Genomic DNA, 23,783 nt, shown 5'->3' with positions numbered 1-23,783 from the left:
TAAATAGAAGGAATAATAATTAAAAGAAACGGAAAACGAAAAGAAAATGGGAAAGAACAATTGGACATATATACATTATACTTAGAACGTAGAAGATATAACATTCTCGAATAACTCATACTTCAATGAATTTCAGGATACTTGTGGAAAAGGCATTTTAGCGGTGGCAACTTATATAATTTTCTATTATAATGTTAATATTATTTAATCATGTTTTGTCTATTTGTAATAAATTTTGATAAAAGCCCTAGGATATTAATCAGTCAATATAGAAATTGTTTTCTTAATCAACACAGATATAAGCAACTTGTTTTTGTTTTATACGTCGTATTCGTATAAAACAGAACCGGTAATTTTATACGAATAATTTTTGTTACCATTTCTTCACAATTTTATACGAATGATTTTTGTTACCTGTTCTTTAAAATGGTTTCGAAAGTCTGCTCTTGTTCATGAAAACATATTATTCAAATGTTATGTCCTTGTCCTATATCTGTTTACTTTTGCCAACGTGCTCGTATTAAACCGATCATCTATGTTAATCGCCTGCTTTATTGCATTCAAATAATGAATCATCGTTGTCAGTTCGTAATTCAAAATAAGTTATTATTAATTTGAAGTTGCTAAGCCTTAATTTCACGACGTTTATCTTTACGTTAATACCAATTAGTTCTCCTCAATCTTTTTTGTTATGAAGAATTGGATTTTAAAACCAGAAACAGTCGACGTTATGAGTCTATAATTCATTTTATTTACACAAAATCAGTGCAAAAAGAAACCATCAAACGATAAATGTTTAGTTGTAATATAACAAAGCGATTTTTTGCGTATAACAGCAGCAGCTATGCTACAGCCAATAACCGAGCCATGTGGGAGGAAACGACACAGCAAAGTCGAAATAAATAAAAAGATGATAAAAACGTGGTCAAAGAGAGATACAAATAAGCCCGTTGCTAACGTTGCTCGAAGGCGACACAAAAAACGTGTTCTAAACCTGGGAGAACAAAGAAAAAGTACCGCATGGTCGGTGCTTCTAAAGCACATTGACGTACGACAAGCATTTTGAACAAAATACAACTCGTATTCGGGAAGTAACTGTAAATAAATGTCTGCTGTTTTAACTTAGATAAAGTGAGTCAGATTCTTGCTTTTATTGCGACTGTCTGCATGCAATGTGCTGATCCCTGTAACTACTACGTAACAGTAATATATAAGATAAATATGTGAAGACTGGAGTAAGAGACTTAATGAACTCTCTATTAAAACATACATTATATGCAATACTTTATCTATGGATCATGAGATTGTTCTATTCCCTTGTCAATACAATTATATAAATATATATAATACAATATTGGAAATAAAAATGATAAATAAAGAAACTAAAAACATACAGAGATATTAATGTTAATATCAATAAATAAATAATTACACAAAAGGAAAACATACATTTAATAAAATAGATATGAAATTCAATGAAATATCGAAAAGTCCGTGATACATGTGCAACTTATATAATTTAATTTTGAATAAATAAATTTAAAAGAAATCATGAGATCTATGAAAAATTACTATAACACAGCAGATGTATTCTATTATTTCACAGTATCTACTGTTTTCAGATATATTTATGTGTAGGTAAAACTTATAAGAGTGCTAGAACACTCACGAGTTTTTTTTAATGTAGTACAGGGTAGAAAAAGCTTTTGATGGAACACAGTATTTTTAATATTATTTTATATTTTTTGTTAATTCTTAAAAAACCTGACCAGGAAAAATTATAATTACATTGCACAAATGATTAAACACTTCATAAATATCATCTCTCGAAAATTATGCATCGCTTCTGACAAAGAACTGATAATTTACAATGAAACCGTTTCAGTTGACTTATGAAATCAAATTCATCCGTATACAGAGGAAGATGATTTGCAAGTGTCTTGTCTCTAATTAAACAGAGATCCATAATTTTAACATTTATTTTACCCAACATCTTTCTATCATTACATTTTATCCGCTAATTATTCCACCCTCTGAAATGTATGATATTCAGAAATAACACGCAACCCTTAATAAATGCTCATTAGGAAAACACAAATAGTTTGTGAAGAGAAATTGTTCACAAAATCATCTAAGGCTTCTCAACAAGAGCTAATGTGTTTTGTTTCCAAACAACTTCTATGCATACTATATATACTATAATAGTAGTTACATTTATGTTATGTGGTAAGCCGGTATACCAATTTTACGAATGATAGTTTTTACAAGGGACTATATAAAATATTTTTACTAGGATTAAACAACAAATCAAGGTTCATAGAGTACTCGATACTAATTGTTAATAATTGGCAGGGGTCTGTTGGAACAAAACCTTGATAATCAGTAACGATGGGACTTGGTTAAACTATGGTTTTAAAAAGACGCTATAACAAGAACTTGTTTATATTATACTTGAAAGCAGACTTGCGGTATTGTGTTCGACAGACGGGTAGTTCTAGGGAAGACACTTTGCTCATCGAGTTTTTTTAAGATTAAGCACCGATACAGAAAAAAGAAACTGTTAAGTGCTGATAAAGCCTCACACGTGTCGGCTTCGAATTGTCTAAAAGAGGCCACAGAATCTAACAAATCCACTCGCACTTATGCAAGTGACCATGCTGGAACGCAAGCATAATGTCACATCGGAATCAAAGAAAAGGAAGGGGAAAAATCCGATAGGAAAAAAAAACACGCGTCGACGTAGGAGTAGAAAGACACATATCGACAAGGTATTTTTTTTTGCCACGTGGCGGACGCAGGAACTGAAAAACAAGATTCAGGGCTCATTTATCCCTCAAACAGTAAACGATATTTTCGGACTTCTGTATACAGTGGAACAAATTATAGACACAACTGCTGCTTATAATTCCAGACTAAGAAACTGGTAACTGACTACGAGTAGAAAAATTCGGAATGCAATTATATCATCGCTGGCTTAGGGAATACGTGTCAAGTGTCATGATGTTGAAATGCCCAGTAATAAATGCCTTTCCTTCCAAACCGAAAAACATACATACTCATATCGAAATTTATTCTTTTGTTTTTTTGAGGGGATGGGACTTTTATAGACAGCGTCGGGAACGTGTTAACATGTAATTACTAGGTTACATATAGATCGAAGCTCAGTCGGGTTTGAATAAATACGTTATTGGTTAACGATTTGTGGCAGTTATGACCCCCAGAATGATTACGTGTATTTCTGTAGAATACATCATGTGTTAAATATATCAATGTGTCTGACTTGATTAGTAGATTAGTATTGGCCTGAAAAAACACAACAATTCAGTAATACATTTGCCGTACAAATAAGCAGCACAGTAAATGTTTCATGTCATTTAGGGTAATTCCTTGATTTAGGGTTTATGGATTTATAATATTTTCCTTAGATGATTCTACGCTATATTAAACAGTATTTTCATAAGATTATTCAAGGCTATATTAAAAATCTATTTTATAAATACAAAGCAGGAACTTAATCCCCCTTATTACACGTAGATTGTTTCTTTTCTAAAACCCTGACAGTGAATTCGCAATAGTACGAAATCGTATACGCAATCTGATTTTTCGTACAGTGCCTCACTCATATATCTTTATAACCAGGTAATTATCTCTGTACCTCGAAATTAACGGCATACTCGGTCTTATTGTAGAGTAAAAACAATTTATATAGGGAATAAATACACCAATAGATCTTATAAAAATTCCATCTATTAGCTATTTTCTATTTACAATGCCTCCCTACAGGTCAGAGTTAGACACCAGGGTCGTTGTTTTAATGTGGAGAAAAGGAACAAAAAATAAAAATTATCTCAGTCGTGAAGGATTTCTCTTTCACTGACAGAGAACAAGAAATTGAAGTGCATCATCTGAAGAAAAGATACTACACTTTGACCGTGTTCCGAAGGCCAAGCCCCTGACTTAAGGTTGTATTAGCTATTTAACAAATAATATTTCAATGTTGGTTGATATTTTCTGATTAAGTATTCTTGGTTTTTTATGCCCATTATCGGTCTCTGATTGCTGTTTTCGTCGTAGTTGTTTCTTTCTTGTTTAACCCATGACAATAACCAAAGTTTTTTTTTCATCGTGCTACACCGAGTCCCGATTTAAAGAAAAATTTACATATAATCATATTCGTCAATTATCATGGTGTCCACAAAGTAATTGAAGGGTATTGAACTTAAATAGATTCTTTATGTTTAAGGATATTATTCTGTAATTTTAACAAACGCTAACTAATTCATCAGGAGTTATTTTCTAAAAAGACAACATTTATACAATATTTATTTCTAAAAAGATTCTTTTAACATTGCCCATTTTCAGCTTCGCATATGTGTACTCTTTCCAAAATATTATTCATAACTAGGGTCAGGACAACAGCATATTCTTTTAATTGTTTTGACACACCAGTGTATCCACTGATATCACATATGCTTTTATATAGAGTGGTGTGGTTCTCTGTTTATTAACTGTGTCTAACTGTGTCGAATATGTACTCGAGAGTCAAAATAATGAAAAGAATATGCTCTTGTCATAGCCTTATTCATGATATATTGCATAATTTCTTGATTACAATCGAACTCCCGTATTTCGTTCCTGATTTTTACCTTGAATTTTTACGCGGTTTGAGGTTTATTAATACAGACTTCATTCTTTAAGATATCCCTAAAAGAAAAAGTCGGTGCTAGTCAAGTCTGAGGAACAGTTGGCATTACCATAGCGAGAGATAATGTTTTCGCCAAAGCATTGCTTAAAAAGCTCCATGGTATCTCTCGCTGTATGCCTAGTTGCCCCATCTTGTTTTAATCATAATATTTTTAATTTGCAGGCGTAGAACATCTATAATCATAGTTCGGTATCTCTCTCCACTAATGGTTACAGAATATTCGTCTTGATCTAAAAAGAAAAGTCCAATAATCTTCTCCTCCGTTACTACACATGATACAGTGCAATTTATGGGATGCAACTGCCTTTCAGGAAATTTTCCTGAGACTTCATAGCCCCAATTTCTGTCATTTTGTTTGTTACCGAATCCATTAAAATGAAAATGGGCTTGATCTTATATAATCAAGTTTTGCAGAAAATTTGGGCTATTGCGGACAAGTTGTTGCATTCGAACTGCAAAATCTTCATGCGTATAGTGTTGAACAGGCTGCACTTTATAAGGAAAGAGGTTAAAACTGTGCGAAATAGTGTGTAGTGACATTCGACGTATCACAATTGTGTGGAACGTCGTCAAATCGATATCTCAAGATGTTGCATTACGCTCTCCCGAACTCTTTTCCTATTTTCATTTGTGATGAAATGTCGAGTTCTGCCAGCTCGCCGAAAATCAAGTACAGCACCATGGTCTTCAAATCGGGGCACAATGGTGTCGAATTGTGTTGTAATTCGGGCTATCTCTTACGTGAAAATGTTGTCGATAAGATCCTTGAGTCAAAACAATTAATCACTGATTTTGATGAAAAAATTGACGACTGGCGTACATTGTTCAATAATGTGCTTATCTACAGTTAATTTCCAAAATATTATCCGTAAAATAACATGAATACAGACAAAAAGTAAGAATTAATGATAAAATTACAAGAGTCTCCAAGTCTATAGTGACTTTTGGACAACCATATATATATATATATATATATACATACATATGTATATATACATAATACAGTGTGTACATTATATACATATATTTTATATACCTATTATATATATATATATATATATATATATATACATTTGCAGAATCTGGCATAGCCTGATTGTAAAATATGCTTAAATAGGATATTTTGATTCATGCAAATTTCGAATTTATTATCATATTATATTTGACCCAACATATATTGTAATAATTTTAAAAGTTAAAACAATAACTTCTGTGCCACCAATGAGAATCGAAACAAAAATATTTAGCTTGCTATTTAATTTTTACTTTGGACGTTATAGCCTGTGCTATGAAAACCTGTTCACTGCAAGGCAAAAAATGAACACATGACGCAATAGCTATTACGTTACGCATGAATATTTGTAACGCCATCCTTCTCTTCTATTGGCAAATTACATTTTTTTAAATTTTCTTACTTTTTCGTCGAATTCCTCCGGCTAAAATCCAAATATAAAGTTTTGCATGGGTTCGGGTACAATATATATGATGAAGTTTTGTATTTGAGGACTAGTAACTTACACAAGAGTTTGGTATGAAAATTTTATATATATATATATATATATATATACGCATTCAGAAATATATACATATAGAAAGAGCTCTGTGTTTACTATAACCTATTTACGCAAATATTATGCAAGTATAAATCATGTAAAATATGTCCAGGAATATAATTATATGTAATAGGTTAATGAAGATGTTCATCTCACAAGGAAACCGAGAGAAGTAGGAATTAATAAAAAAAAATAATGTTTTAAATAATATGACTATATATTGCTATATATAAGCTAGATCTTTTACAGATGAATGCAATTCAAAGATCCAAAGATGTACTTTCTTTTTAAATAAATACAAAAAAAGTTTTTTTTTTAGTATAAATAGCGATATAAAAACAAAACAATATTTATAGTGGGATATATATATATATATATATATATAATTTTTTATGATTGTTTTTGAAATATCGTTACTTTCAATGTATACAGTTTTCGGTTAACGGGTCTAGATTGTTGTTTTAAAAACCAGTCACCGTTAATTTTGAGTTAAGTTCAATGTATCTATTTAATAGATAGTGCACAAGTAACGGACCTTGCACGTCTTTATATACTAAATGAACTATATCAAAAAATTCCAGAACTAAGAGGAGGACGATACCGGGATGACTCATTATTCTACTTGAACTAAACAAATAGGTTATTTGAAAAAAAATCAAACAAAAAGTTAAACAATTCTTCAGTAAACGTAACCTAGATATAACAATTGACCCAAAGCATAAATGCGTAAACTTCTTAGACGTAACCCTGAATCTAGACAACGACTCATATGAACCCTATTTTAAACCCAACCAAACGCTATTTTGCATAGATCACAAGTCCAACCATCCGAATAGTATGAAAACAGCACTTATACCTAGCATCTCAAAGAGACTATACATAACATCACAAAATGAAGAATTATTCAATAAAAACAAGGAATATTTTAACCAAGCCTTAGCTAGATCAGGATATAAAGAACAAATAAAATTTGTTAAGGAAACTCAAAACAATAACATAGGTACAGAAAGAACAATAAACAATGCAAATGTAATATCTTACAACATGTCGATGAGGAAATATAAATAAAGAAAAAAAGAGCAAAAACAAAGGAAAAAATAAAACATAAACTAAACGCAAAAAAGAGAGATGAAAAGATAGACCATAATAAAACTGAAAGAGAAGTTAAAAAGAAACATAGAAGGAAGATCCAGACGTGGGTTTATCCACCGTTCAGCCACCATATAAAAAATAACATCCCAAGGGAATTTTACCAAATTATAGACAAACATTTCCCGCAAGATAGTAAACCAAGTAAGATAATTAATAAAAACACTGTTAAGCTATCCTTCTCAACGTCTGCTAACTTAACAATTTTTTTTTTTTACATTTTCACCCCAAACAAGGCATATTGCCAGTCAGGTGTAGGGGGCTACTATCAGGGTCAGCAACTACGGGGGCACTAAGTAGGGATTTGGGCAGCAAGATGTCGGTTCACGTTGCACTTGAACTTCTGCATGTCAGTACAGTAAGGGAAGCATGATCCTGGAATGGAATGCCAGAGTCTAGCGGTTCTGGGGAAGAAACTACTGGAGTAGAAGGATCTTTTGCATCTAGGGATCTCTACTGTGTGGGGGTGGGATTTAGCTGCCTGTCGGGTTTGTCGAGGGTGTCTGCGACGTGGGGGCACAAGTGTCTGCAGTTCGTCAGAGCACTCACCATTAAAATACTTGTAGAACAAGCAGAGGGATACAACGTTTCGTCGATGGGACAGAGGCTGAAGCTTAGATGCCAGTTCAGGGCCTATCAGATTGGCGACTCTTTTTGGAACCTTGTCTAGGAGCGAGAGACTAGTAGTAGACGCACCAGCCCAGATGTGACAACAATACTCTATACATGGGCGAATGGTGGCCTTATAGAGATACAGGATACTTTCAGGTGTGAGTAGTTTTCTAGCACGGTAGATAGAGCCTATCTTTTTTGCAGCGGCCCTGGCAATGTTTTCAATATAATTGTTCCAGCTCATGTTTCCTGTGAACGTTAGGCCAAGCAGTTTGAAAGATGTACTCTCAGACAGGGAGTCACTGCCCATTGCTATTGGTGGCAGAGAAGGTTTCTTGTAGTTATTGAAGGAAACCAGTTTAGTTTTGGCAGCATTGAATGTGACCATCCATTTATGTCCCCATTCCACTACAGATTGGAGGTCATCCTCTAGTGTTTTTGCCATTTCTTTAGATGTGTGTTCATTTGTTTTCCTGTCATGCCTTTTATAGATCATCAGCATATATACCCATCTCAGAGGCAGTTTTGTCGGGGAGGTCATTAATAAAAATCAGGAACAATAGAGGTCCAAGAATAGACCCCTGAGGCACTTCCGCATTTATATCACACTGTTTAGATGTTCGACCGTCGAGGACAACCTTGATTTTTCTCTTGTCTAAGAAGGATTCAATTATGCTAAGTATTCTACCAGTGATACCGTATCATTTAATTTTCCTGAAGATACCCTCATGCCATACCCTGTCAAAAGCCTTAGATATATCTTGAGCTACCGCTCTGCCCTCCACCGCTTTATCCAATGAATGGTATATACGTTCAGAGATTACAGTGAGGATGTCAGCTGTGGAACGGGCTTGTCTAAATCCATATTTTTGGTCAGTCAGAAGTTTAGCGTCTGTAAGGTGCCGGACTAGAGCATGGTTAATTATGGTCTCAAATACTATAATTGGCTCAAATAACACAAAAGTAAATAAATTTTTGAAAAACAGAAATAGGACAGAAAATGAATCTACCAATTCAACATAATTTAACTACGGGGACCCTAATGAATGTCGAATGGAGGGCACTGTTAAACGTCAAACGTAGTATACAAATGTGAAGTTATAACAAATAATGAAATTAAAGTATGCCTGGGGAGAACCGAAACTTGCTTTAAGAACAGATATCGTAATCACCTAGCATCGTTTAAAAATAAAACTGAGAAAGAAAAGAACACCAAAAACGAAAACAGCAACAATGTAGATAAAAATCCAAACAACAGTAGAAAGGATCATAACAATAGTGAGATTACAAAAATAGAAACAGAACAATAATGAAAACAACCGGAAAAAAACAAAGAAAAACTCAACTATTCTAGCAGTATGGATTAAGGAATTAAAGGAAAATATAACTTAATATAAATTAAGATGGTCAGTAATTGATAAAGGGGAAAATATAAACCTAGAAAATCTAAAAGATGCAACCTATGTATATTATAATCTTACCATATATTAATATCAAAAGGAAAATTATTAAACAAACGACTAGATGTAATCCAAGCGTCTTTGCACAGAAACAAATATTTAATTTCCCGAACTAGAGCAGATTAGGAAAAAATAGTAAAACCGAAATGTATAATATAAGGAAAGACAAGAGATGCAAGGGAGGTAATCCTAGATATAAAAATAGTACCATGAGAGTGACTTCCCTTCTAAACAGAAGGATCGGGTAATAATACGAATTCAAACACCAAGCAAAAAAACAACATTAAAATAAACACGCATAAATAATGAAATAAAATTATAAGATCATTGAGAAAATTAAAAAAAAAACGAAACTATGAGTTAAAACGGAAAACTATCTTCACATAATACCAAAAGATGGAGGAAGTGAGGAGGCATGACTTTAAAAATCTATTTACCCAAATACGATGTCCAGCATGTTAAAAATATACATTTTGTTGTAAAAGTCTAATGGATAAACATCTGAAGAAGTTGACGGGGACAAGATATTTTTATGGAAACATACATCGTAAAATTTCCTACTCATCAATGAAACAGCTGTAATGGAAAATCCAGGAAATTAATGAAGGTTATAAAAAGAAAACGTGAGTTTTTGAATTTTCAACAAATTTTACACACACACACACACACACACTATATATATATATATATATATATATATTTATATATATATATATATATATATATATATATATATATATATATATATATCAAAATGGTTAGAAAGGTTCAGAAAGAACGTTATTTTCTAGACAACATCAAATCCTGGTGAAAATAAATAAACGGTGCAGTTTTTGGCCTTTACATATGTAAATTTGAGTTCTTTCCCATGCAAAAAAACGAAATGACTAAGTTTACTATTTGCCGCCTTCATTTAGCCCCAAATGTCCCTAAGGGCTTAACGTATTTAAATTTGACTTCATTACACTGCAAAAGTATTAAATAGACATACACCGAAAGTTTTGGATAAATATGGTAAAATAGTCCCAAAAATAGACTTTTTTATTAGCCTTAAAAGAGCCCCTGGGCCACACTCCAGAGTCACTGTGCAGTATGGACAAACAAAATTACATAGAACTCAATTAGTTACAACTATTCAGAAAGTTTGAAATTATCCAAGACATCAATTGTTTTTTTCTTTATAAACACAAAAGTGTCAATTTTAGCCATTTCAACCCGAAATGCACCCATATGAGGGCACCGGAGTTTTCCCGGAAAATCCGTTCTGTTACTTTTTTATTCATATTATGTTTGTTTGTGCGAAATTTCGAAAAATTCCGAAAGTAGTTATCGAGAAAAGTGCGGACAGATGAACGGACGAACGAACAAGGGTGAACTTACAGGTTCACCCTCCTATTTTCGGAAGGGGGGCAAAAAGTCACTTATGTTAGAGACGTTAATGACGTACGAGGGCACGTGCGAGATCACTTTGAAATAACGTTTTATTTCAACAAGAACCTAGAAGTAAATGTTGTTCTTACAAAAGAAAAGGATCCGTGTTATTAATTTATTATGTTCCGTGCTACGTAATCTGTAACAACATGTTGTGTGCACTTGTGAAAACGGGTGCACATCATTAATGAAATAAATGGGAGAAATATGTGAAAGTACATTCACAACGTAACATAAAATTACGCGTAGTAGCAATATTAGTACTTATAGTATTATTAATATTATTAGTAGTAGTAGTATTAGTAGTAATATCACTAGTATTAAAGAACTCGTAAGTATTGCGATGTAGAATAATAATGAGACAAAATTGTGATGACAGTCATTGACAAGTTCTCATAAAATGGTAAATTGTACATTTTTTAGTACCCTGAGACATTAATTTGATTGATAAAAAGAATGAGAAATGCGACAATTGCGTTACGCTGGCTTGGACGCATGGTGTTTGCACAGAGTTTAAACCGAAGCAATTCAGGTAGTATTATGTATACTATGTATGGTATCTAGTTGTCCGGAAAATCCTTTTAAAATAGGAAGACCGGATGTGTTCGGCGGTCCAGAATCTTCTCATGTGTGACACCAAGACCTTTAGGAAAACCTTTGATTTGCAAGCTCCTAATTTGGACCTAGGATTAAGGGATAGTCTGCTGTTCTATTTCCATGGAGTTGTTATAAAGTGGAATAAGAATAATTGTAAGAGTTCTTAAATATGTGATATGTTTGACTTTGTGTCTGTATCAGCTAGGAGAAGTATGCGACTGAGAATGATAGAAATGTCATAAAACTTTTCATTTAAAAAAATAGAATTCAGGTCAAAAAGGGTAGATATAAAATCAGAAAAATTAACATTATGTCGCAATATAACACTTTATTTGCAACATTTTTCCGAATCTTATCGATTATTTATCTGTTATTTATAGATGGGTAATATCTGAAGATTAGTGTGAGGGTAAAATTTAGGTAAGTTTTTATGATCATACTTACGAGTCTCTAAATATGTACTTTGGTTCAATGTGTTATTTGCGTTTTGTTTCAGTTGGACAAATGACACAAATGTATCAGCGTCCATATATGTTTACTCTTAAGTGTTGTGTGTTATTCAAGGTAAAAGAAAGCGTGCGGTATATTCTGTATTTGAGCTGATTGATTATGTATATCTCTTTTTCATTTCTATTTATATATACATATATATTATGTATATATATATTATGCAAATATATATCTATTATATATATATATTATGCATATATACTATGTATATATATTATGCATATGTATATATATATATTTATATATATACTTATATATACTTATATATGTATATATATTTATATACATACTTATACACACACATATATATACTTATATATACATACTTATATATATATATATATATATATATATATATATATATATATATATATATATATATATATATATATATATACAATATGGGGGAACACTGACAGGGTGTTGGTGCCATATAGAAACTGATGTACATTTACTGTATTTATGGATCCTGTAAGCCATCAGAAAAGGAATTAATCGATTTTTCTTTTACGCAAATGCGGATGATTCTTAATTTTGGAGAATTCTCGGGTATTAGGATTACGGATTAACAGATAATCGATCAATACATGGAAAGATTGTTGCTACGAATTTGGCTAAACTTTTACTTCTTATTTCATTTTTTCAGTTGACACTTGCTGTTTCGGATATGAATGTCTATTTCTTACGACACATAACAGAATATGTTCATCACGGTTCTTGTCCCCTTTTCTTTCACCTTAATTCCGTTAGAGCAGCGACGCTTGGTTGAATATTTTTGCGGCATATCAACATATAAAACCTTATTTAATAATTTAATTTTCAGACTTGTTATGTTTTACTGCGATTTGTAGTTTAAAATTTGGAAGATCATTAACTCCTGATAAAGTAGCTGATTTTGTAGGCGTATGTTTGTATGTTTACTTTATGCAACACAAACGCAGAGTTTAAGCAACACAATAGTTGACAAATATAACGAATAACTATCTCGGAATTGAGATTTAAGTAATGCACAAAAATCTAGATTGTTACGTAACCAGAAGATACCAAGCAAGTGTACACTAACCACTTGTCAGGCGTTTACGAAATAGAACAATTTGATAGGTTTCCAATTAAGGGAAATCTGAAGAATATATATAAAAATATTTTTTTAATATTCATGCCTATCTTAAATTATGTGTCCGTGCTTACTTTTTCTTTGGATGTTATACATTATTAAGCCCATAAAGCTATTCAAGGATAAGTGTTAAAGTGTGTCAGGCGGCTAGTAATAGAACAATATGATTATCGATTATGATAGAACTTTGATAGTGTTTTTCAATAATAAAGACGGCCAACAGGAACTTGTTCATCTAAACATGAGGACGGCAATGATACAGGCATTTAGGGAGCAGCCCCGCAGTATTGCACTCCACGAATGTGTCGTTCTAAGAAAAGAATACGCTTTTTCTAGGGAATTTATGTTTACTGATAAGCACATACGTATAATAACCAAAAATTGTTGCAACCGTAATAATCAGACGAGTGCCGGCAGCAAAATGTCAACAAGTAGACATAGATAAAAGTTCACTTGAGCATTTACTATGAAAATTCCGATCTAGCAGTGTAAATTCCGTGGGGAAAACCAGTAGGGTGCTTTATAGTATATAGGGTGGAACGATAAAAATGTCAACTTAAAGAAAATAACACCAGAGCTTTATAATAAATCTTTTATTAAACCATACATTCAATTAATTTGATTATATAGTAGAGCTGACATATATTCAGTGCAGCCGCTTCAATACAGATCCGGAACTGGGAGTATGCCTTTTCCACAAGTGCCGGCGGGAACTCGGCTGATCAGACTGGCTTTGGTGTTGCTGATGTTTTCGACATATGATTAAACGAAGTAGATCAGCGTGTTCGGGTTGGAGAGGGTGAGGCTACGGTTAGAATTCGGGTTGGGGAGGACAGGGGTCAGTGAGAAAACGATGCAAAGTCTTAGCACTCCTTTTGAGGTCAAGACTGGGTTTCTCTGGACTTACGAGGCGACGCCGAATTTTGTTGCCACATACAGCGCCCCTCACCAGCCGCCCTATTGCACCAGAGGATCAACACACTCTTTAGCATATTCAGGTACACTTTGATATTTACTTTTAAACCGACTTCAAAGATATGAGGTGGGATGATGTGGTCTTAACCTGACACCACATCAAAAACCATGACCGTGTCCATAAACTTTGTTTTCATCACCCTGAGAACGCCCCTGTTATTCGTGGCAATACAGCGATGTATTTTGAAGGTGCTGACATGGTCCTGTTATTCTTTCATTGGTAGAGACCAGGAGTCATATAATAACGCTTCTCCGATCTCACTCGTAAAACAATGTATCACTTGCAGACATGATACAAAGCTCTTAATCTTCTTGAGTTCTGTACACAACAAGCCAATGGTCTGCAACAACAAAAATGAAAACTGGGTTTCTTCAAACGGAAACAAGCTGTTGTCTTTTATAGGAAGAAAATTTTATCGTTCCACGCTGTATATTTCGAAATCGGTTCTTTTCCTGGTCAAGGCGGGAAATGGCACTGTAACAAGCTAAGCCCTAGATGTTACAATGGTACTTCGTTATTAGATGTATCAAATTTATGCCGTAGACGTTACAAGAGATTAAGAATGGTATAATGATTCGGTGATTTTACCAGGACATTAGAACAACGTCGATATATACATTCCATATTAGCCCAGGAGTGCAGGTTAGGCATAGAAGCTTGTCAGAGTGTTGTCTAACGACCACTGCCGTCTATGGCCACTGCGTCCAAGTGAAGAGCAGTATGCTGGTGATAAAATCTTGTTTTTGTATGCATTGAATGTTATTCACTCTTATCATGCTAGAATATACAGAATTAGAAAAAATACTGGGCGTTGCAGGTCTTAAAAATAATGCCGCAGGTAGTGGTTTCTCATTCATTATGATACAAATACTCTTAACATATGATTTAAGAGACTATTAATGAATATCAATATGAGTGCTGAGCTTGGAATAGATCTTTGCAGCAATTAAATACCATAAGATTCAGTCTTCCGCCCATCGACGAATACTTTTGTAACCCTACCAGAGAAAAGGGATTTGATGTATCTGAGGACATTTAAAGCTAATCTGTATATTGATATCTTATTGAAGTAGACGCTTATGTAAAAAGTTATGGCAGGTCTTTGATATATCAAGATATATTCCTTTAAATACGAATCCGCTATGAAAATATCCATAACTCCTATGTGATATTACAGTAAAAACATCAGCTGTAAATCTAGCAGGACAAAACCACATTGATAGTCACTTCTGGTTAAAGTGATTGTATAACGTTTCCATTTAACTCCATTCGAACAACTTGTACATGGTGCAAATAGGACAGATTGGTTTTCAGTATCTTTAAATACTAGGCAGAGTGTCAACATTTTCTAATGCGTTAGGAAGCTTGACTCTTAAGGAAACACTAAAACATTTTGTAGGTGCAAAAGCTAGTTAAGTTTTCAGCATTTTTAGAACTATAACGAAATGATACACTATTATTGGTATGCTCTACGGCGCCTTTGTCAGATATATTGATTTTGCACTTAATATATTCGATCTTTGGATAAAATTCCATGGGTAGTCTACCTTGGACTAAAAGGATTTTCTTTGTTACATATTTGCTCACTAAGACATTTGCTTTATTGCGTGCAGACTAAATAACAGCAAGCACATCGGTGGCGGTTGTGATAGAAAAAATCGCTACCGTTCTAGATCCTGCTTTTATACAGTGAAAATCGTCGGAATTAAACTTTGAGCAAATGTATCTCGCATGTTCGATAATCATTGTTGTGGGTACTGGCGAAAGGAAATGCGGTTATAGTTTCAAAACGGGGACAGCAATTTATGTGTGCAATGTCAGCGGAACATTAAGCGATGTACCACGAGAAGATATTTGGTTCTGTTAGAGAATATGTGACTTTCCATACAGGCATTTAAAGAATAGGTATAGGAAAATACGACAGAGGACATGTTCTATTTAAAAATAGACTAACGATGTATTTCATATAGCAGTTATCGAAGCTTGTCAGTCATCGAGTATCGACACACTGTACCGTGGAGACGGACAGCTGACGTCTTCTTAGATTTAGTTTTAATCACACCGTATATATATATATATATATATATATATATATATATATATATATATATATATATATATATATATATATTAAGTAATGTGATTTATAATTAAAAAATTAAAAAAAAAATGTTTAATTTAAAAATCAAATTTTAATTAAATTAAAAATCAGTTTCATAAGAAGGAATAACAACAAAGTTATTGTTGTTATTCCTTCTTATGAAACTGATTTTTAATTTCATTAAAATTTGATTTTTAAATTAAAACTTTTTTTTTTTAATTTTTAAATTATGAATCACATTACTTAATATTGAATTAGCTCTAGGACATTTAACTATCGAGCTTATTATATATCTAAATTACAACGAGCATTTCCTGTATTTTAATTAAACTAGTAATTTCACTATTACATTAAAATACACTTAGCTCTTTAGACTATTATTTTAATCTCCTTTAAATTTATATATATATATATGTATATATATATATATATGTATATATATATATATATATATATATCACTTGTATTGAAGAATTCGGCAACAGCACAAAATATTTTATTAAAAATTTTTAACAATGTCACCATTTCTAACACGACGTGACAATCAATTATTCACTATATTTGATATCACTTAGTGGATGGTTCGTTATCTGTAACGCATACGTTAGAACTATCCACAAAAATCGGGATTAGTAACAGTTTATAGATAAGCCGATTTATATTTGCTAGAAATTTCATACACTTTATCTCCCACCTTACTTTATTCATTTATTATCTTCATGGAAATTATTGCATATAACAATCTTTGTCCATACGTATACACAAATAAATATCATAAAATAAATATCTGTTGATGACATGCCCACATGAGTTCGGCACAATGAGGAACACGCACTTCACATCAATATTGTACATAAAGTCAAATGAGATAGCAATGTATCACAGTAAACTCCATTGCACGTGGTCTTATTTATTTGGTCAAAAATGTACTCTTTCACACACATTTTTAATTTGAGCTATTTTTGTTTATTATATATATGTATATATATATATATATATATATATATATATATATATATATATATATATATATATATTTCTTTTGGTTAATTAAGTGTCACGTTTTTTTTTTCCTACAACAGTTGTCTATGAAATCAAAGGTTTGTTTCTTGGAATCAAATTTTACTTCCACCCACCCACCCCACACACACACATATATATATATATATATACATGCATTAAATATATACATATATATATATATGTATATGCATATATATATATATATATATATATATATATTAGAGTTCTTAATTAGAATTTAACTCTAGTTTTCGGTGTTGAATAGATATGTTCTAAAGAACGAGAGTTGCATTCGAATAGAGCATTTTGAATGACACATAGGATTTAGAGGTGATCCCACAACAGTTCTAAGAACAACATGGCTTTTTGGAAGGATACATTCTGTTCTCTTTCTAGCTACATTTTTTACTTAAGGTAATTTGTTTCTCTAATTTAGCTATCTGGCTTTTTTTCCGCGTTAAAATGAACAGTTTATAAAAACCGGCATCCGAAAGATTATCTTTTATGTAATGATTGCTTGTCTAGTGTATGAGGAATTATACATGAATCTTCTACTGAAAATTGAAATCATGGCACTTCTAATTGAGTAACCAGCTGGTAAACTATTCTAAATAAAGGATAGGCAAGCACCTAGAATGATCACAAGGAATATATAATAACCAAGCAGCGGCTTGGTTCCCACCAGTTTTGGCAAATAGCAAACAGAATCCTGAACAGAAGCGTGTGCTCCATCCCAACTATTATCAATGGACCTGAGGTAATCTCGTCAGCATCAGACAAAGCCAAACTCTTTGTCAAGAACTTTGCAGCTAATTCTACCCTTTGCGACCAAGACCGCCAACCCCCAATATTTCCTCCTGTATCAGAAAACACGCTATGTGATATACGTATATCTGTACGTGATGTTGCGAAGCTAATCAAAAACCTTGATTCGAGTAAAGCAACTGGCCCTGATGGTATTCCAATTATAGTACTCAAAAAACTTCAACATGAATTAGCGCCCATACTTACAAAACTGTTTAAACGTTGTATTAAGGAGAATAGTTTCCCATCTCCCTGGAAAATCTCATCAGTATGCCCTGTATTTAAGAATTCAGGTGATCGCTCATCCCCCTCTCAGTACAGGCCAATAAGTCTCCTGTGCGTCATGAGTAAGTTGCTAGAATCTGTGTTAAATACAGAAGTAATCAAACATCTCAACAAAAATAACCTTCTTAGTGACACTCAATATGGTTTCCGTTCTGCTAGATTTACAGCAGATGTCCTTACAGTTATATCGCATAGGATTAGCAAATATCTCGACGGTGGACATCTTTCTAGGGCAATTGCTCTTGACATATCTAAAGCCTTTGATAGGGTATGGCATAAAGGTTTACTTCATAAGATCGCTAGCTATGGTATAGCTGGAAAAGTCTTCTCAATTATTAAATCATTTCTTTCTGATAGGTTCATAAGAGTAGTAGTTGAGGGGCAAAAATCAGAAGCTCACAGTATTAATGCCGGTGTCCCTCAGGGATCCATCCTGGGCCCAACTCTTTTCCTGATCTACATTAATGATCTTCCAAATCATATCCTTACATCATTTGTAGACATTTATGCTGACGACACTACCATTTATGGTACCACATCTAAGACAGTAAACGACCAAGTTCTCTCCAATTCTCTCTCCTCTGATCTTGAGCACGTAGTACAATGGGGAAAGGAGTGGCTGGTTACTTTTAATGCATCTAAAACCAAGCTTCTCTCTTTACATCATCAACATTCTAATCCACATTTGTCATCAATTGAAATGAATGGCTCTCGTCTGCAGGAGGCCTCAAGTTTTGACAAGCTTCTGGGCTTAACCATTACTCCTGATCTTAAATGGAACACGTATATCAAATCTGTTGCCAAGGCCGCTGGAAAAATGGTGGGATCTTTCTATCGATCCAGTAGATATCTCACTGCTGATGCTACTCTCTACCTATATAAGAGCCAGGTACGTCCAAGGATGGAATACTGTTGCCACATCTGGGCAGGAGCTGCTAGAAAGGACTTGTCCTGCCTTGATAGAGTTCAAAATAGACTTCGTAGCCTCGTAGGAGATGTCCTTTTCTCCTCCTTGCAACCTCTATCTCACAGAAGAAATGTTGCGAGTTTGTCTCTGATGTATCGTTATTTTCATAGAAAGTGTTCATCTGAGCTTCAATCTATGGTCCCCCCTCCCCAAACTTTCACAAGAAACACTCGTCTAGCTGTAAACACTATCAATAATTTCCCCCACTCTTTATCTGTGCCTAAACCTAAACGTAGATTCCATGAACAAAGCTTCTTTCTTAGAACTGCACGCCTGTGGAATTGTCTTCCGTTTTCCTGCTTTCCGGCTGACTACAATATGGTTGTGTTCAAGTCTAAAGTAAATAAGTTCTTGATGAACCGTTCCATATAAGTTATCAAATTTACCAAATTTTCATTACTAATGACTACTATATTGACCAATTTCTACTGTACACTCTTTAACCCTTGTCCTTGAGTGGCCTCTGGGCCTTGATAATGTGGCGATGCCTTTGTAAAAAAAAAAACAAAAAAAAAAAAAAACCTTGCAACTAATAACAATTCTCAAAATATAGCAATATGGTGCGTAGAAGTTTAGAAAAAATATGCACGGTATAAAGGTGATACAATAAGAAGACAGAAACCATAATTAAAAAATTGGTAATGAATAATAATAAACATGAAAGAGTGTGAGAATTTTGAATTGGTTGACTTGCCGAGGGTAGGTCGGTGGGGAAGAAAGGAGTGCTGGTAGCTATGACCAACACGGCCGGTGGTCCGTTAATCAAAGAACCTGAGTGCCTATTCCTTACAAGTTAAATAGACATTCCAGTCTCGCGTGAATCTCGTTGACTTAGTGTTGGAGTAGATAAAAAAGGGGTGGCCGCTCTACTGTTGTTCTAGTAGTTGTTACTGTCTTTTAGACAAATTACACTTCGACCATCGTTACCCATTTGTTAATTTTACAAGCAAAGACTATATTTTTTAGGTGCTCCTTGGAAGGTAGGGCCTTCCAACTTATAAATCATCTCTCCCGCTCTGAAGATAGTTACGCTATGTTCCTTAGGCTATTAAACGACCAATATTTTGACGAGGAGGCGATAAGAGGTGAAATAATTTAGGAAATATAAGATTTCCAGTTAGATAATCCCAATAACGTTGAAGGATTAAAAAAATGTTATGATAAAGACCCAGGTGGATATGTGGGAGCTAAGAGCCTCGTATAGTTGTGACTTATATGACGATAAATCAGCTGGAGCAATTATAATAGCACAAGTGTTATTTGTGAAATTCCCGCCCGAAGTAAAGGGAGAACTCTTTCGAATCTCTGGGACTACCTACCCGACATTGTCCACACTATTGAAGGAAACGCCAGGAATAGTGAAACAAATGCTAGTTGCCAGACGGCCGACCAAGGTACTGATGTCCAAACCTTGGCTGCAACCTATGGTTAAGCCAGAGGAGACGATCGAAACCGCGTCTCTTAAAACTTTTAATACCGAATTGAGATCCGACGTAAGATTCGATTTTTGCAAAAGCAATAAACATTTGTCTGAGGACTGTGGAAACTATACGACCCATGAAGCCAGGATAACCCGGTGTAGAGAGCTGCGTCGTTGTTTTCGGTGCCTAAAAAGATCTCACTTGGGGAATATGTGTCCATTAAGGACATCAAGAAAAATTTGTTGCCATAGTTGCAACTCTAAAGGACACATGACTGCTATGTGGTCAACTGTTACGAGTAGTATGCAGGTTGATACCTGCCTACATACAAAAAACGATAATGCTTTCCTTTCTTCCATGATTTAAATAATAGTGCAAAGAGGGGATAAAAAAGTGAAGGTAAACTGCCTGTTAGACACTGGCAGTCAAATAACTTATTCGGACTCTTTAATTTTAAAGAAGCTAAATTGCCTCTCCTTCGCAAAGGAAAAATAATGAAAGTAAAGATCTTTTTAGGAACGAGTCCTAAAACCTTTAAAGAAATCTTGTTAGGATTAAGTTTGATGCCCGGCAAAACACATACTCTTCAGATTCTTGGGACCAAGTTGAACTTGTCTTACAGCCTTGAAGGACTTACTCAGATTCTTGGAAATTTAAAGAATCGCAGACTGGCTGCAAAGTTTAATGCGAAGAAGGATTTGGTTACTATAGATGGGTTACTAGGACTCGATGCAATCCAGTACCTGGAATCTTTAAAGATAGTCCCTTGCATGTATGGAGCAGCATTCGAGACCAAAAAGGACTAATCCTCTTTGGAAACAGGTGTTATTTTCTATATAAGCCCCAGATTAAAAACCAAAAGAGAACACAGATTAATTATGCAGAGGTGTTGGCTAAAAATCCACCAATTCCATCTTCCAGAATCAACTAGAGTAATCCTATCCAGACCATCTAAAAAATGGTTGAAGAGAGTAATGTCCAACGAGGGTTGGAAAAAATGTTCAACCCTGAATCTATTGGATTACCCATTGACGAGACATTCTCCACCTTGAATGAATATTAAGCAGTTTAGAGATTCCATCACATACAAAGATGGTTTCTATCATGTACAACTTCAGTGGTATAGAGATAAATTAAAATCGATTCTTTCTAATTACAATGCTGCTATTCGGGTTCTAGAAAAGGTTAATAAGGATCTGGAGAAGAAAAACTTGTATAATCACTATCTGCAAGTTTTTCAACAACAAGAAAACGATGGTATTATCGAAGAAATAATTGGGCCTCCCAGACAATTTAAGGACTATATATGGATTCCCCATAGGCCAGTGCTAAAACTAACAGAACAGACTACTATCAAGGTGAGACCGGTATTTAATTGTTTTTATAAACATAAGGGCTCAGTATCATTGAACGAAGCAGCATATCATTGAGTGAACCTGATGAGCGATATGTTAAAATTGATGATCCGATTCCGAACAAACCGATATGTCTTGTTGGCTGACATCAGAAAAGCATTTCTGATGATTCGTCTGGCATTGGGAAAGGATCGTAATCGGTTTTGCTTTTTCTGAAGAAAGGTGAAAAATTACATTGCTACATGTACACACCCTAGTTTTTGGCTTCAATGTAAGCCCTTTTATTTTAAATTACGTATTAAAGTTTCATTCAGAGAAATTCCCTTTGGATGAATGTTCGGAGTCACTGAAATCCAGTTTTTATGTTAACAGCCTAGTGAAAACTGCGAATAATGCAGAAAATCTATCTGATTTGTATATTTCTGCGAGAGAGCGTCTGCAGAAGGGCAATTTTAATTTACAGTCTTGCAATTCCAACTGTGTAAAACTCCAAAAGAAAATGGAGGCAGATGGAACGTTATCAGGATTCGACTCTGGTTGGGAAAAAGTGCTGGGGTATCAATATGACCCTGTCCAAGATTCTATAAGAGTCTCCCCACCATCATGCGACTTGGAGGAAAATATTATCGAAGACCTCAAAGCTATTTGATTCTTTGTCTCTGTATCTACCTGTGACAGTGCGTGGTCGTTTATTGATGAGAGAAATATGGAGACAAAGACTAAATTGGGATGATATGGTTCCTCAAGGTATGAGTTCAGTTTGGAGAACGTTGGCAAAAAGATTTATCAGCGTTAGACTCTGTATCTTTCACCAGGAGGGTTATAGATGAAGGAAAGGATACAAAATTATTCTTTTTCCGTGCTGTGTCTAAATCCGCATATGGGTTTGCGGTATATGCTGTACAAGATGTAAAATCATCCTTGGTATTTGCCAAAGCGAAAATGGCTCCTTTGCAGGGAAGATCCCTCCCAGCAGTATTTTTAGCAATGAAATGCTCCCCTTTCATAAAAGAGTCCCTAATGGACATTCCTATAAAAGACGTCTATGTAATCACAGATGCTCAGGTAGTTCTGTCTTGGATTTTGGCTGACTTCATCCAAACGAAAAATGTATTTGTACGGAATAGATTGCAGGATATAGCTCAAATGTCTGAGGAAGTTAAATCTGATTTTAACATAAAGATAAACTTTCAGTACACTTCAACAGATGACAGCCCGGCCGATTACATCACCAGAGGTTTGACTATCAAGAAATTTAAGGTACAGTTTTCCCTTTGGTATGAGGGACCGAAATGGATAAGAGAAGAAGAATCCTCCTGATGCCATCGTGAGTTGGGTTGCCTTTCTAAAGTTCAAATGTAGCGGATTGGCGCTTCAGTAAATTATGCCGCAGAGAATGCATTGGCTACATCAGAAGTCAAATTGGAAAAAATTCTCTAGTTTAAGTAAGTTGGTCAGTGTAACTTCACTGATATTCAAGTTCATCAACAAGTTAAAAAAGAGGGAGATCGAATTAATGGAACATGTTAAGAAGAAGGATCGAGAAATAGTGATATGGGGCCAAATCCAGAGAAAAACTGGTCGGAAAATTAAGTGCAAGTTCCATGACTATATGCTGTATCAACGGCAAAAAAGAAAGTCAACGGCAATAGTTGGGTACATCATGTATTATATAGTACACGTCCCTTACGGAAAGTTAGATGGCTGACCGCAAAGAAAA

General features: G+C 34.1%; 1 protein-coding gene across 1 annotated transcript; it reads left to right on the top strand.

The window, feature by feature from the left end:
• The first annotated feature begins 23,005 nt into the window (after positions 1–23,005).
• LOC145248718 (uncharacterized) lies at positions 23,006–23,383 on the top strand. The gene has a single exon (XM_080110369.1). The coding sequence runs from the start codon at positions 23,006–23,008 to the stop codon at positions 23,381–23,383; it is 378 nt and encodes a 125-aa protein (XP_079966495.1).
• The last annotated feature ends 400 nt before the right edge of the window (positions 23,384–23,783 follow it).

This window comes from Euprymna scolopes, chromosome 27 (genome assembly GCF_053919585.1).
Source record: "Euprymna scolopes isolate OS-2025 chromosome 27, ASM5391958v1, whole genome shotgun sequence".
NCBI classification, from domain to species: Eukaryota; Metazoa; Mollusca; class Cephalopoda; order Sepiida; family Sepiolidae; genus Euprymna; species Euprymna scolopes.
This window is presented reverse-complemented; position numbering and strand designations above follow the sequence as displayed.